Source organism: Aotus nancymaae, unplaced genomic scaffold (assembly GCF_030222135.1).
Source record: "Aotus nancymaae isolate 86718 unplaced genomic scaffold, 86718_ANA_hifiasm-v0.15.2.pri h1tg000011l, whole genome shotgun sequence".
NCBI classification, from domain to species: Eukaryota; Metazoa; Chordata; class Mammalia; order Primates; family Aotidae; genus Aotus; species Aotus nancymaae.
The window spans coordinates 47,460,001-47,475,128 of NW_026988422.1; the positions used below are offsets into that span (position 1 = coordinate 47,460,001).

The 15,128-nt window shown below is 37.3% G+C and overlaps 2 protein-coding genes across 3 annotated transcripts in view; both read right to left on the bottom strand.

Moving 5' to 3' along the window:
- The window catches only part of WDR89 (WD repeat domain 89), a 106,686-nt gene extending 100,749 nt beyond the window's left edge, over positions 1-5,937 (bottom strand). For both annotated transcript variants that reach the window (XM_064374922.1, XM_064374916.1), the window contains exons 1-3: positions 5,848-5,937; positions 5,218-5,294; positions 1,140-1,211 (exon numbers count right to left, since the gene is read on the bottom strand). The gene's annotated coding sequence lies outside the window, so the exon portion shown is untranslated. The remainder of the gene's footprint in view (positions 1-1,139; positions 1,212-5,217; positions 5,295-5,847) is intronic.
- The window catches only part of SGPP1 (sphingosine-1-phosphate phosphatase 1), a 46,583-nt gene continuing 36,839 nt past the window's right edge, over positions 5,385-15,128 (bottom strand). Inside the window, exon 3 of the mRNA XM_064374915.1 lies at positions 5,385-7,848. Within this exon, the coding sequence (XP_064230985.1) occupies positions 7,297-7,848 (552 nt within the window). The 3' untranslated portion in view covers positions 5,385-7,296. The remainder of the gene's footprint in view (positions 7,849-15,128) is intronic.

Sequence of the window (15,128 nt, forward strand, 5' to 3'; positions counted from 1 at the left end):
ATCAGTCTGTTCCTGCATTGCTATAAAACACTACTGGAAGCTGGGTGTGGTAGCTCACAACCTGTAATTCCAGCACTTTGGGAGGCTGAGGCAGGCAGATCTCCTGAGGTCAAGAGTTTGAGACCAGCCTGACCAACATGATGAAACTCTCTCTCTACTAAAAATACAAAAATCAGCTGTGCGCAGTGGCACGTGCCTGTAGTTCCAGCTATTCGGAAAGCTGAGGCAGGAGAATTGCTTGAATCTGGGAGGCAGAGGTTGCAGTGAGCCAAGATCACGCCACTGCACTCCAGCCTGGGTAGCAGCAAGACTCCATCTCAAAAACAAAAACAAACAAACTACCAAAGACTAGGTAATTTAATTAAAAAAACAAAACAAAAACAAGGTTTAATTGGCTCATAGTTCCACAGGATGTACAGAAAGCATGGTTGGGGAGGCCTCAGGAAACTTACAATCATAGGAGAAGGTAAAGAGAAAGCCGACACGTCTTACACAGCTGCAGCAGGAGGAAGAGAGGGTGAAGGGTGAGGTGCTACATACTTTTAAACAACCAGGTCTTTTTTGTTTTTGTTTTTGTTTTGAGGCAGAATTTCACTCTTGTTGCCCAGGCTGGAGTACAGTGGTGCAATCTTGGCTCACTGCAACCTCCACCTCCCAGGTTCAAGCGATTCTCCCGCCTCAGCCTCCCAAGTAGCTGGGATTACAGGCATGTGCTACCATGCCTGGCTAATATTTTGCTTTTAGTAGAGATGGGGTTTTGCTATGTTGGCCAGGTTGGTCTTGAACTGCTGTCTTAGGTGATCCACCAGCCTTGGCCTCCCAAAGTGCTAGATTACAGGCATGAGCCACCGTACCCAGCCAACAATCAGATCTTATGAAAACTCACTCACTATCAGGAGAGCAGCCAGAAAGATATCTGCTCCCATGATCCAGTCACCTCCCACCAGGCTCCTCTTCCAACATTGGGATTACAATTTGACATGAGATTTGGGTAGGGACACAAATCCAAACCATATCAACCAAAAATGAGCAAAAATACTGTGCATTAAAATGAGTTTGGTGAATTTTTCCCCTTAAATTAACTCGATGAAAGAGGAGAAAAACCTTTTATATAGAAGGAAAATTAAAATCCATCTTACTGTCACCAACCCCACTGATCCTATGAATTTGAGCCCGGAGACCTCTGGAGATCAGGGTGGCCTTTCACTTCACTGAAGTAAAAAAAAAAAAAAAAAAAAAAAAACTTGATATTTAAGCTCTAAATATATTTCATCTAAATTTTAATTATAAATATTTCAAATTTTTAAATGAGGTAGCTGGATATATGAAAAATTAAACAACTGTACAAAATATTCTCAAGAACACAATTATTTATTACTAGAAACTAAAAGTTATATCCCTATATATACAGAATATTTTCTTTTCAGATTTGATTTCAAGTCTAAAAAAAATCTTAAAACTAATTCAAATACAAATCACATCCAAACAATGGGGTACTGTAGTAATTACATACAAAACTTTTCTAGACTTAAATTATTAGCCCTTCAATATTTGCATGAAAAGTGACAAAATCCATACTTAGATAAATTGGAAGCATTCATTTACAATCTAAACTTTTAAAACAGGTAGACTATTAAGCAATATTAAAATTTTTAGATCATTAATCTCTTTGAGAATCTGATGAATGTTGTAGATTTTTTTCTTCAGAAAAATGTGCATATTGAAGCCTAAGGATTGAATAATCATGTAATTCATTCAACATATACTAACTGAATGCCTATTGTGTCCCAGGGATCCAGAAGTAAAAAGATGCACAAGGTCTTTTTCCTCATGAAGCTTACATCATAGGGATAAAGATAGAAAATTTTATTCTTTTTGTTTTGTTTTGTCTTAAAGACGGGGTTTCACCATGTTGGTCAGGCTGGTCTTGAACTCCCAACCTCAGGTGAACCGCCTGGCTTGGCCTCCAAAGTGCTTGGATTACAGGCGTGAGCCACTACGCCCAGCCAAGATAGAAAATTTTGAAAGTAAATAATACATAGTTACAGACTGTGATTGATACACTTTGCCTTTGTGTCCCCACCCAAATCTCATCTTGAATTGTAATAATCCCCACATGTCAAGGGCAAGACTATGTGGAGATACTTGAATCATGGGGGCAGTTCCCCCATGCTCTTCTCATGATCATGAGGGAGTTCTCATGGGATCTGATGGTTTTATAAGGGGCTTCCCTCTTCGTTCACCACTAACTCTCACTCCATCCTGCAACTCTGTGAAGAGGTATCTTCTGCCATGACTGTAAGTTCCCTGAGGCTTCCCAGCCATGCAGAACTGTGAGTCAATTAAACCTCTTTATAAATAACTCAGTCTTGGGCAGTTCTTTATAGCGGTATGAGAACAGACTAATATAGTGATAGATTTCACTGATAGATACTACAATAGATTTCAGTTAAGAGGCCTCCTAATTTAGGGCAAAGGATAAACCCCAGCTCAGGAATTTTTTTTTTTTTTTGAGACAGAGTTTCACTCTTGTTGCCCAGGCTGGAGTGTAATGGCGCAATCTCAGCTCCACCTCCTGGGTTCAAGCAATTCTCCTGCCTCAGCTTCCTGAGTAGCTGGGATTATAGGCACTTACCACCAATGCTCACCTAATTTTTTATTATTTATTCTTTTTATTTTTGTCTTTTAATTTTATATATATATTTTTTTTTGTAGAGATGGGGTTTTGCTATATAGGTCAGACTGGTCTTAAACTCCTGACCTCAGGTGGTCCACCCACCTTGGCCTCCCAAAGTGCTGGGATTACAGGCATGAGCCACCTCCTGGCCAGGAATTTTTTTTTAAATCCTTATCTAGTAAGGATTTTGTCACTTTTCAGGGGCTAATAATTTAATTCTATTGTGGGATTTTTTTTTTTTTTTAAAGAGAATCCATTTTATATCTGCTAAGAAAATGTCATCATAAAAAAGAAAATATTTAAAATTCACTTGATTTTTAGAAAACAGGAAAAAAAACCCTTAAAAAACAAAAATATTATCAGATCCTGTTGCTGTACCAGAGAATGAGCTTTCTAAACATCCATGGAAAATGCAACAAAACTAAAAATGATGAAAGGAAAAATGAAATAGTCTCTTAGGGGCTCTGGAGCAATGAAATAATCTGGTTTTCTATTTATAGGCAATAGAGCTTTCACAATTACTAAGGGTTTTTAGCATAAACAGTCATACAATAGTTATCAAAGTACATTTTATTCTGCTTATAGATTGCTGCTATCAGATATAGAATCCCATATTTGGGAGAGAAAGGAGGCAAGAGAAGAGCACATTTTGAAGAACCAGCTATTTGAAACTCAAGAATTACATTTCTAGCCTGGCACAGTGGCTCACACCTATAATACCAGCACTTTGGGTGGCTGAGGTGGGAGGATTACTTCAGCCCAGGAGTTCAAGACCAGTCTAGGCAACACAGTGAGACCCCCATCTCTATAAAAATAGAAAAATTAGCCAAACATGGTGGTACATGCCTGTAGTCTCAGTTACTCAGGAGGCTAACTAAGGTGGGAGGATGGATTAAGCCCAGGAGGTGGAGGTGGCAATGAGCAGTGATCATGCCATTGTACCCCAGCCTGGGTGAGAAAGCAAGACCCTATCTCTAAATAAATAAATAAACAAACAAATAAATAAACATATTTATTTCCTTAAACATTTTATATTTTGTAAAGTTTATTTTTCTTTGAAATTTCTCTCCTGTGTGTCTCACAAGGAAGGGCTGTTTCTTTATAAAGTGATCTAGTGAGCTTAACAATTAAGAGCTTTCTAAAAGTCCTTTACAATCAGCATGTTAAAATTTTTATTTTGCTATGTATAACTTATGTTATACATAAGATATATAATTAAGAGCTTTCTAAAAGTCCTTTACAATCAGCATGTTAAAATTTTTATTGTGCTATGTATAACTTATGTTATACATAAGATATATAATTAAGAGCTTTCTAAAAGTCCTTTACAATCAGCATGTTAAAATTTTTATTGTGCTATGTGTAACTTATGTAACCACAATCAAAATTCAAGTGTAAAAGTTTGTTCCTTTGTTTCTTTCAGATGCAGTCTTGCTTTGTCACCCAGACTGGAACGTGGTGGCATGATCATAGCTCATTGCAACCTCCACCTCCTGGGTTAAAGTGATCCTCCCACCTCAGCTTACCAAGTTAGGTTTTAAATCTAGAATAAACAATTCCTTGTTAACAAGAATAAAATTGTTTTAGCAATACAAAATTTTTGTCATATAAAATTGTGTGATTATATCTTTCCCCACTCCCATTGCTTCACTTGAGGAGCCTTTAAAAATTTTTTTGATTATATATTTTCAGAAACTACTTTAGTATTTACTCATCTTTACTGAAGGCTTTGTAAAAATTTGCCTTTAAATTCTCTTCATTTCACTGAATTCATTTTTTATGTTGTCTTTGAAATTATATATATATAAAAGAAACATTACTTGTAAAGAAAGCTACAAAATAAAAATAATTGTGTCAGTCTTGAAGTAGCATTGTTTTATATTAGGTCATATAATTAGTTTCTGGCAGACCTGGTTTTTGCATTTCACACCTCATGACTTTTTTTTTTTTTGAGACAGAGTCTTGCTGTGTTGCCCAGGCTGGAGTGCAGTGGCATGATCTCTGCTCAAGGCAACCTCCACCTCCCAGATTCAAGCGATTCCCCTGCCTTAGCCTCCTGAGTAGCTGGAGCTGGGATTCCAGGCGTGTGCTATCATGCCCAGCTAATTTTTGTATTTTTAGTAGAGACGGGGTTTCACCATGTTGGTCAAGCTAGTCTCAAACTCCTGACCTCGTGATCCGCCTGCCTTGGCCTCCCAAAGTGCTGGAATTACAGGTGTGAGCCACCATGCCCGGTCCATCATTTTAAAACTACAAAATAAAATGTCCCTATGTTTTCTTCTGCTTGAAAAGTACCTCTTCCTAGTTTTATGATTAATCGTTGACATTCATGGCAAAGCAGTATACTACCTACAATACTATTAGTCACAAATTTTACTGAAACATTTTTGTGCATAAGCTTTATTTTTTATTTCCTTTTTAAAATTTTTAAATTTTGGGTGTTTTTTGTGCATAAGCTTTTTAAAAGAAGCATTATGAAACTTTTCACTAAAAGTACAATGTTAGAGATAATCGTAAATGGAGCCAAAGTCAGTTTGTACCTCAAATAATTTCTTCAGTGTCTTCCATTGCCAAAACACCACTTTGATTTTGAACAAAACGCTTCAGAGGAAACGTGCTAGAATGAAAATCCAAGACGTATTTTTAAAATCTCTACCACATAAAACAGAAACAATTGCCTGGAAGGCAAACAAAACAAAGAAAAACCTTCTTCAATCTTCAATTTAGCTTTTATTTTAAAATACATTTAGCATAGAACTGTCATAGGACAGAAAATAATAAAACACAAAGAAACGAAACATTTTCAAATACCTTTTAAGCTACACATAAAAATTAATAGGATAGCAGAGACCCAAATTACGGGAAACGGTCCCTAAACTTCAATTCATTAAAAACACATTTTGAAAGTAAAGCTCTTTTTGCATTTTCCAACGTACCGTTATTTTCCTACCTGTCTTGGTTTCCTTTTAACTAATAAGTAAAGGGTAAATTTAGTTGCTTTACTTAAAATTATCAGCTTCAGTTTTGGTAAAAATTACTATGCCCCTAAATTCTCAATCAGAATTACAAAAATATGAGCTCAAATAGTTATGGTGCCCAAAATAGAAACATCTGAAGTGATAGTTCTGGATAATCATATAGATATTGCACTAAAATCAGTAATTTCATACCTGGTATTCATTTATATGGAAAGTTAATCCTCTTCTTTATGAAAAACTTTCTACAAATACATTTAATGTTAATGTAAGTACAACCACACTTCAAAATATAAAGGCACAGACAGAAAAAATAATAGTTTAATACTATATGCAAACTTTCCACTGTGAAAATAATAAAAAGTTCAAAAAATAATAGGATCTAAAATACTGACACTAAATTTTAGGTTTTATAATTTACCTTAAGTAGCTAATAAACTGGTATTAAAAGTTAACAGTGCTAAATCCAATCCTTTCCAAATTATTTAGAAAAATGCTTTGTTTACATATGAAGTATGTGCATTGTCCCATCTATAAATTTCAACTACATTTCCATTCACTGGAAGCATCTACCTGCAGTACAAACAATCAAGACAATGTACAAAAAATATATCTTGTTCCTATAACTTACAATGCACAGAAAAATACCTACAAAAAGGGAAGTATTTATCCATTTAGCTTTCTAATAAATTGGTGAGAAAGTTTAGCCCATTCCACATTTCTTTCTAAATAAAGGCTAAAGAGTAAGGGCAATTTATTTCTATGCCTGTCACTTTGACATACATTTTTTAAAATATTTGCCTGATTATATGTAACTTAAGATAAAGTTAATGTCTTATTTTTACATCACAGTATACATAGCATTTCTTAATTCAGCAACAGAAAGGCACAATTAGCAAGAAATAAAATTCAGTACCTGAATTAATAAACTGATGTCCAGAACAGCTGCAAATAAAGTACATTCAAAACAGTATACAGAACTTAAAAAAACTAAACAATCCAAAAAATAATTTTTCTAAAAATTTGGTCCATTAAAAATGCCTCCCATGTTCAACATCATGGGTAACATGAAAGGTAATGGCAGTGTAAAAACAGGCAGTAAATCAATGTATAGTAGCATACACATTCTGGTCTAGTAATTATGCAATTTGATTAGGAAATGGCTCCCATAGTAAATAAATGTTAAATGTATCTATTAATAACAACATACCTGTATTTAGTTCAAATACACAGGCACAACTGTTTGCATATTATTATTGATTTTATAATACACTCCCATAGTTTAAAAAAACACTTAGGTATATTATTTTATATATAATATATATCAGATATATAATTGCATATTATGTACCTTATATATATTATATATAAGTTGAATCCATAACAACACAAAACTCTCCAAACATTACATTAACATTCTAAATGGAAACTTATCATTTTCTCAGTATTGAAATAGCTCAGCTCACCTAAAACAATATCTGGATGTGCAATGATAAAATGCACTGACTCTTATGAATTTACTTAAATAATTATTTAAGTTAAATTCCTGCAAAAGCCTAATTCTGATCTGGCTTTTACTTGGAATATATTTTTAGGTATCAGTAACTGATACCCTCCTTTCTTTTCATAAACAATATTTCTCCATCAAGAGATACCAATAAAGAAAAATATGTAAGGAACAAAAAATGTGATGGAGAAACCAACCATTCCATAGGTAATATACCGATAAGGAAGTTCAACTTCCATGTGCTGTCTTGCTTTTCGAATATCATCACATGGTATATTGGAGATTTTGCAGGCTAAAGGAATGGTGATCTTTTTCATTATATCTCTGACTACCAGCACAAATACCATCCCTATGAGGATCCGCAATATGGCTTTCCCAAAGAGAGTCATAGTAATGGGGGGCCCAGCTAAAGGTAATGTATCTAGAGAAGGATCTAATACTAGACCCATCTTATAAGTAACATGAGATCCACATGCAATTCCAGCACCACTTCCTAGAATCTCAGCCGTGTCTCCTCGGGATGTGCTCCAGGTGTCAAGAGTGAAAGAAAAGATCCCCAAAGCTAAATGAAGCCCGATGATGATTAATGGAGCATATTTGTGAGTTTGGTTGAAGTTGTCAATCAGGTCCACAAATGGATAGAAGACAGCTAAGATTAAAATGGTATATAGGAATCCAGCAATAATATCCTAGGAAAAGATAAGAGTATTGTTGTTTAGTATAATACTAAACATTTTTGGCATTTAAAAAATAATTTATATTTGACATTTCAAATATTAAATAGACATAAATTTTTTTAAGCTGTCAAATTCTCAAAGTAAACTTTATTAACTGACCATATAAGAGGCATGAAAAATTTTTCTTTTTTTTTTTGAGACGGAGTTTCACTCTTGTTACCCAGGCTGAAGTGCAATGGCTCGATCTCGGCTCACCGCAACCTCTGCCTCCTGGGTTCAGGCAATTCTCCTGCCTCAGCCTCCTGAGTAACTGGGATTACAGGCACGCGCCACCATGCCCAGCTAATTTTTTGTATTTTTAGTAGAGACGGGGTTTCACCATGTTGACCAGGATGGTCTCGATCTCTTGACCTCATGATCCACCTGCCTCAGACTCCCAAAGTGCTGGGATTACAGGCGTGAGCCACCGCGCCCGGTCGAAAAACTATTAACGATAATAAAAAGATCTCTATTTTCATAATTCTACCCTTTTATAAATTAACTACATATATAATATACACAAATTTATATTCAAATTCTGAACAAAGTATGCTAAAATTGTGTAGTTTTCATTTCTGGGGAGAAGAGTACACTTAATATTCAAAGAAATGGTTTTCATTTTCATGTGTTTATGTATGTTATTATCTTCACGATCACATATACATCCTAGGTAATTTTCTTTTCTCAGTCATTCATTCCTTCATTCATTAAACAAATACTTAGTGAGTACCAACCCCTATTTTAGGGATTGAGGATACATTGCTTTAAAGAAATGACAAGACTGTGGCTGGGGATGGTAGCTCACACCTGTAATCCCAGCACTTTGGGAAGCCAAGGTGAGCAGATCACTTGAGGCCAGGAGTTCAAGACCAGCCTGAGCAACACAGTGAAACCCTGTCTCTACTAAAAATACAAAAATTAGCCAGGCATGGTGGCTCCAGCCTGTGGTCCCAGCTACTCAGGAGGCTGAGGCAGGAGAATCGCTTGAACCTGGGAGGCGGAGGTTGCAGTGAGCTGAGATCGCACCACTGCACTCCAGCCTGGGCAACAGAGCAAGACTTTGCCTCAAGAAAAAAAAAATTTTTTTAAAAGAATTAACAAGTTTAACTTGATGATGGACTGAATGTGAAAAAGGAGAGAGAGAGAGAGAGAGGGATCAAAGATGGTTCCTAGTTTTAGGGAGGAGCAATTGTGTAGATTTGATAGAAGACGGTTTACTTGAGGAAACAAAGCTATTAAATAACCTCTGAATCATTCCTGACAACATACAAAAATGTTCCATATTTCTACCTGATAACAAAACAAAACCCTATGATCTACTCTCTATTACTGAAAAATGTATCAGTGCTTATATTCACTGACTCCACTTCCTCACCTCCAATTTTTCTCTAAACTCACCACTGCACTGAAACCACTTTTTTCTTGGATACTAGTAGTCTTCAAAAACAATGGTCATTTCCTTATGTTACTATTACTAATGAAAAATAATAATAAAGAGAAAAACAAAAACAATGGTAATTTCTTAACAATATTCAATACAGTTAAGCAACAGACTAGTTGCTTAATGTTTTTATCTTTAAATTTTTTATTATTTAATATTTGATACATAGCAAAATACATGTAGAGTGTATATGAAATTATAAAATTCATATCTATGAAATCACTTCCCAAAAAAAGAACTATAATATTACAACTATTGTCAAATCTATTGTTGTGCTGTTTCTCAATCCTATCACTTTGCATTCCTCCCCACAAGCAATTTGCAAGCTTGAATTTTGGCTTAATAAATACCTGGGTTTTGTTTTTATTTTTGTTTTGTCTTATTTTGTAGATACCAGGTTTCACCAGGTTGTCCAACTGATCTTGACCTCCTGGGCTCAAGCAATCAACCTGCCTCAGCTGCCCAAAGAACTAGGATCATAGGTATGAGCCACCGGGCCCAGTCATAAATACCTATTTTAAAAAATTGTTCTACCACACATCTTCAAGCAAAATATTGCCCAGTTTGGGCCAGGCGCAGTGGCTCACCCCTGTAATTCCAGCACTTTAGGAGGCCAAGATGAGAGGATCACCTGGGGTCAGGAGTTCGAGACCAGCCTGACCAACATGGTGAAAGCCCATCTCCACTAAAAATACAAAATTAGCCAGGTGTGGTGGCACATGCCTGTAATCCCAGCTACTCTGGAGGCTAAGGCAGGAGAATCACTTAGAACCCTGAAAGCTGAGATCATGCCACTGCACTCCAGCCTGGGTGACAGAGCAAGACTCTGTCTCAAACAAAAAAAAAAAATTATCTCATTTTGCTTCTTTCTGAGCTTTGCTAAAATGTTATATCAGTCTCTTTTGATCTGCTTTTTACACTTAAGATTAATTCATTATATTATGTAGTTATTGGTCGTTCACTTTCACAATCGTAATATTTTGCTACATACTATATAATTTATTTATCTGTTTTCTCACTTATAGTCATTTAAGTTGTTTTTGATTAGTTAACTGTTTACAGTTGAACTTGAATGCTTTTTTTTTTTTTTTTTTTGAGACAGGGTCTGTCACCCAGGCTGGACTGTGGTGGCACAATCTCACCTCACTGCAACCTCCACCTCCTGGGTTCAAGTTGTCTTCCCCACTTCAGCCTCCCAAGTAGTTGGGACTACAAACATGCACCATCACGTCCGGCTAGAATAATTTTCCTATTTTTTGTCAACAAGGTTTTGCTATATTGCCCAGGCTGTTTTCCAACTCCTGAGCTCAAGCAATCCACCTGCCTTGGCCTCCCACAGTGTTGGGATTACAGGTGTGAGCCACCATGCCCAGCTGCACTATTCCTTTTCTATGCAATAAAAACTGTGTCATGAACTGACAGGGTTCACAGTTGTAGTGCTTGAAGCCATTGTTCTAAATGATATATAACTCAAAATCAGAATACTTTGGAATATAAGAATAGCTGGAGAACATACAGACAATTATGAAAGAGAATATAGCTGAACATTCAACTATAAAATGTTGGGGAAATAGATCATGCATTGCTCAATCTCAAATATTTTTTGGATGGATGAATGAATGAATGAATGAATGCATGAACAAATCCTTCACAAGAATTTGTTTTATCTAGCAAAATCTACCAAATTATTTGTAAATGAATATCATTTCTCTTTTTAAATACTGTGTTAGAGATATAAGAAAACATTTTATTTATTTATTTATTTGAGACTCACTCTGTCCCCCAGGCTGGAGTGCAGTGGCACCATCTCAGCTCACTGCAACCTCCACCTCCAGGGTTAAGCAATTCTCCTGTCTCAGCCGCCCAAGTAGCTGGGATTACAGGCATGCACCACCAACCACGCCAACTAATTTTTGTATTCTTAATAGAGAAGGGGTTTCACCATGTTGGCCAGGCTGGTCTCAAACTCCTAACCTCAGGTCATACTCCCACTTTGGCCTCCCAAAGTGCTGGGACTACAGGTGTGAAACACTGCACCCAGCCAAGAAAAACATTTAAAAAAATTTTTTCAGATATAGGCTGGAAGCGGTGGCTCACATCTGTAATTCCAGCACTTTGGGAGGCTGAGGTGGGCAGATCACAAGGTCAAGAGATAGAGACCATCCTGGCCGACATGGTGAAACCCCATCTCAACTAAAAATACAAAAAATTAGCTGGGCGTGGTGGTGCACACTTGAACCTGGGAGGCAGAGGTTACAATGAGCTGAGATCGCGCCACTGTACTCCAGCCTGGTGACAGAGTGAGAGTCCATCTCAAAAAACAAAACAAAAACTTACTTAGATATAAAACACATTTTAACTGACAGTCTCCCATTCTACAATATTAAGTTACTTAAAATTATAATTTGTGTTATCTTTATATAAGTGATTCCTTTTATAACAGGTCAAGGAAAGATATTACACAATCAATTAACAAAATGTTTACGCTTGATCTTAGCCAAAAGGCTGAGAAGTGATCAATTAACAAAATGTTTAAGAAAGTATTGACTAAGGCAATAAATGTCATGTGTGCATTCCAACTCTTAGAAGAACATATAAAGCATTTCATAACTGGATTTTGTCTATCATTAAGTTTCATTTAATGCCAGATCCCAAAATGAATTTATAGACTATGTCCTCTTGTCTTAGAATTCTTTCCTACCTACATTTCAGGCAAACAATGATATATTCTTTGAGATTCTCCTCGGGCATCTACGCCCTCCATAAACTTTCTTCTCCTATCCTGTAATAAGAAATTTTCTCTTCTTTGATTCCATTGCATCCTCCACATACCTGCTATGACAGTTTTTCATTCTTTGCCTGTCTATTTCTCCAGGAAATCAAAAGTTCATAATCCTTGCTATAGATTAAAATCAAGTGGAGAACTTGATAAAAATACTGATGCCTGAGACAATCTTCAGAGACTCTGATTGAACTGAAGTAGAGGTGGAGCATCAGTATTTTTTTTTTTTGTGACAGAGTTTCGCTCTTGTTGCCCAGGCTGGAGTGCAATGGCGTGATCTCGGCTCATGGCAACCTCAGCCTCCCGGGTTCAAGAGATTCTCCTGCCTCAGCCTCCCAAGTAGCTGGGATTACAGGCATGTGCCACCATGCATCGCTAATTTTGTATTTTTAGTAGAGACGGGGTGTCTCTCCATGTTGATCAGGCTGGTCTCGAACTCCCAACCTCAGATGATCGCCCGCCTCGGTCTCCCAAAGTACTGGGATTATAGGTGTGAGCCACCTCGCCCGGCTGGGGCATCAATATTTTAAAAAATTCTCCCCAGTGATTCTAATGTACACTCTTGGTTGAAAACAATTCCAGTACATTGTTTTATTACATATTGCATAATTAGACTATGACTACTCAAAGGCAAAATACATATATTTTCAGTGCATGAAAAATTAGTAAGCAGGAAATAAACATTTGGTTAGTTAAATTAATACAGTTAAGGTAATTCTTCTTCTTCTTCTTTTTTTTTTTTTTTTTTTTTTTTTTTTTTTTTTTTCTGAGATGGAGTCTCGCTCTGTCACCCAGGCTGGAGTACAGTGGTGCCATCTCGGCTCACTGCAACCTCTGCCTCCCGGATTCAAGCAATTCTCCTGCCTCAGCCTCCTGAGTAGCCAGGCCTACTGGCGCTGCGACACCACACCTGGCTAGTTTTCGTATTTTTAGTAGAGATGGGGTTTCACCATGTTGGCCAGGATGGTCTTGATCTCCTGACCTTGCAATCTGCTCACCTCGGCCTCCCCAAAGTGCTGGGATTACAGGCATGAGTCACTGCGCCTGGCCGGTGATTCTTTTTTTTTTTGGTCTCATTCTGTCATCCGGGGTTGTAGTGCAATGGTGCCATCATAGCTCATTGCAGCCTTGATGTCCCAGGCTCAAGCAGTACTCCTGCTCCAGCCTTCTGAGTAGCTGGGACCACAGATGGCACCACCATGCCCAGCTAATTTTTAAATATTTTTTTATTAATTTGTAGAGACGGGGTCTTGCTGTGTTGCCCAGGCTGGTGGTAATTCTTTAAAATAAAAATAAAGGCCAAGTAATTATTGAAAAATAAAAATAAAATTACGCTTGTAATCCCAGAGCTTTGGGAGACTGAGGTGGGTGGGTCATGAGGTCAGGAGTTCGAGATCAGCCTGTCCAATATGGCGAAATCCTGTTTCTACTAAAAAATACAAAAATTAGCTGGGTGTGGTGGTGCACACCTGTAGTCCCAGCTACTGAGGAGGCTGAGGCAGGAGAATCCCTTGAACCCAGGAGGCAGAGGTTGCAGTGAGCTGAGATTGTGCCACTGCACTTCAGCATGGGTGACAGAGTGAGACTCCATCTCAAAAATAAAAATAAATAAATAATTAAAAAGCCAAAAGAGAAAGAAGAAAGAAAAAAGAGAGAGAAGGAGAGAAAGGAAGGGAGGGAGGGACGGAGGAAAGAAGGAAGGAAGGAAAGAGGGAAGGAGGGAAGGAGGGAAGGAGGGAAGGAGGGAAGGAGGGAAGGAGGGAAGGAGGGAAGGAGGGAAGGGGGAGAGAGGAAGAGAAAGAGAGAGACAGTTAAGGTAATTCTTTAGACTCATCACATGGACTATATAATCTTACCTAACAAGAGCTCTCTAAGAGAAGCAGATGATATATAATTTATTGAACCTGGCCTAAGGTATTTTTGAGGAATAATAACTTTCTGTACTAAAAACACTGCTTCAATACTTTACAATTATTGTCACATTTAATCATCATAACCAATATGAAATGGCTTGCCTTGAAGAGTCCCATTTTGCTCTTATCCTCAGGATAGGTATTAAAAGCACCTTTTTCCCTCTCAAAAGTGTGCAAATTTGATGGAAAATTATGGTTAAACCTTAATCAACTAATTTTTAAATAATAAAAACTGGAGTAAGGTCACACAGCTACTTACTTACCCTGATACATTAAAGATACTTAACACATTTCTTACAAAAATTAACATTTTGAGCATCAGCAATATCAGGAGTGAAGAGAAACTAAAAGTTCAACCTTTTTTTTTTTGAGACAGGGTCTCGCTGTGTCACCAAGCCTGGAGTGTAGTGGCATGCCTAATATTTTGCATTTTTTGTAGAGACAGGTTTTCCCCATGTTGTCCAGGCTGGTCTCGAATTCCTGGGCTCAAGTGATCCACCCACTTCAGCTTCCCAAAGTGTTGGAATTACAGGCGTTACCACCATGCCCAGCCTCAACACTTTTTTGGAACAGGATGTCTTCTGCAAAAACTCATTGATACATACTAAAAATTACCAAAGAATTCTGAACAACTGGATTTTTTTTTTCAATTACTCAAAGATTCCACAAGTAACTCAAACTCTGACCATGCATTTGGATATGGAAATTTCAAATGACATGATTGTCAAGCCTCTATTCTTCATATTTCTTTTTTTGAGACAGGGTCTCACTCTATGGCCATGGTCCAGGCTGGAGGGAAGATCATGGCTCACCACAGCCTCAACTTCCTGGCTCAAGCAATCCTCCCACCTCCCAAGTAGCTGGGACCACAGGGGTACAACATCAACCACCACGCCTGGCTAGTGTGTGTGTGTGTGTGTGTGTGTGTGTGTATGAAGAAGCGGTTTTGCTATGTTGCCCAGGCTGATCTTGATATCCTGTATTTAATATGTAAATACAAATGGCCCCTAGATAATTTAACTTCACATAGTTTCTAGTCACTAGGTCTTCAACAGTACTTCAGAGCTCTCCTTAATTTCTGTAGTCACATTGCTGGTTTTGACTCAGTGATAGGAGA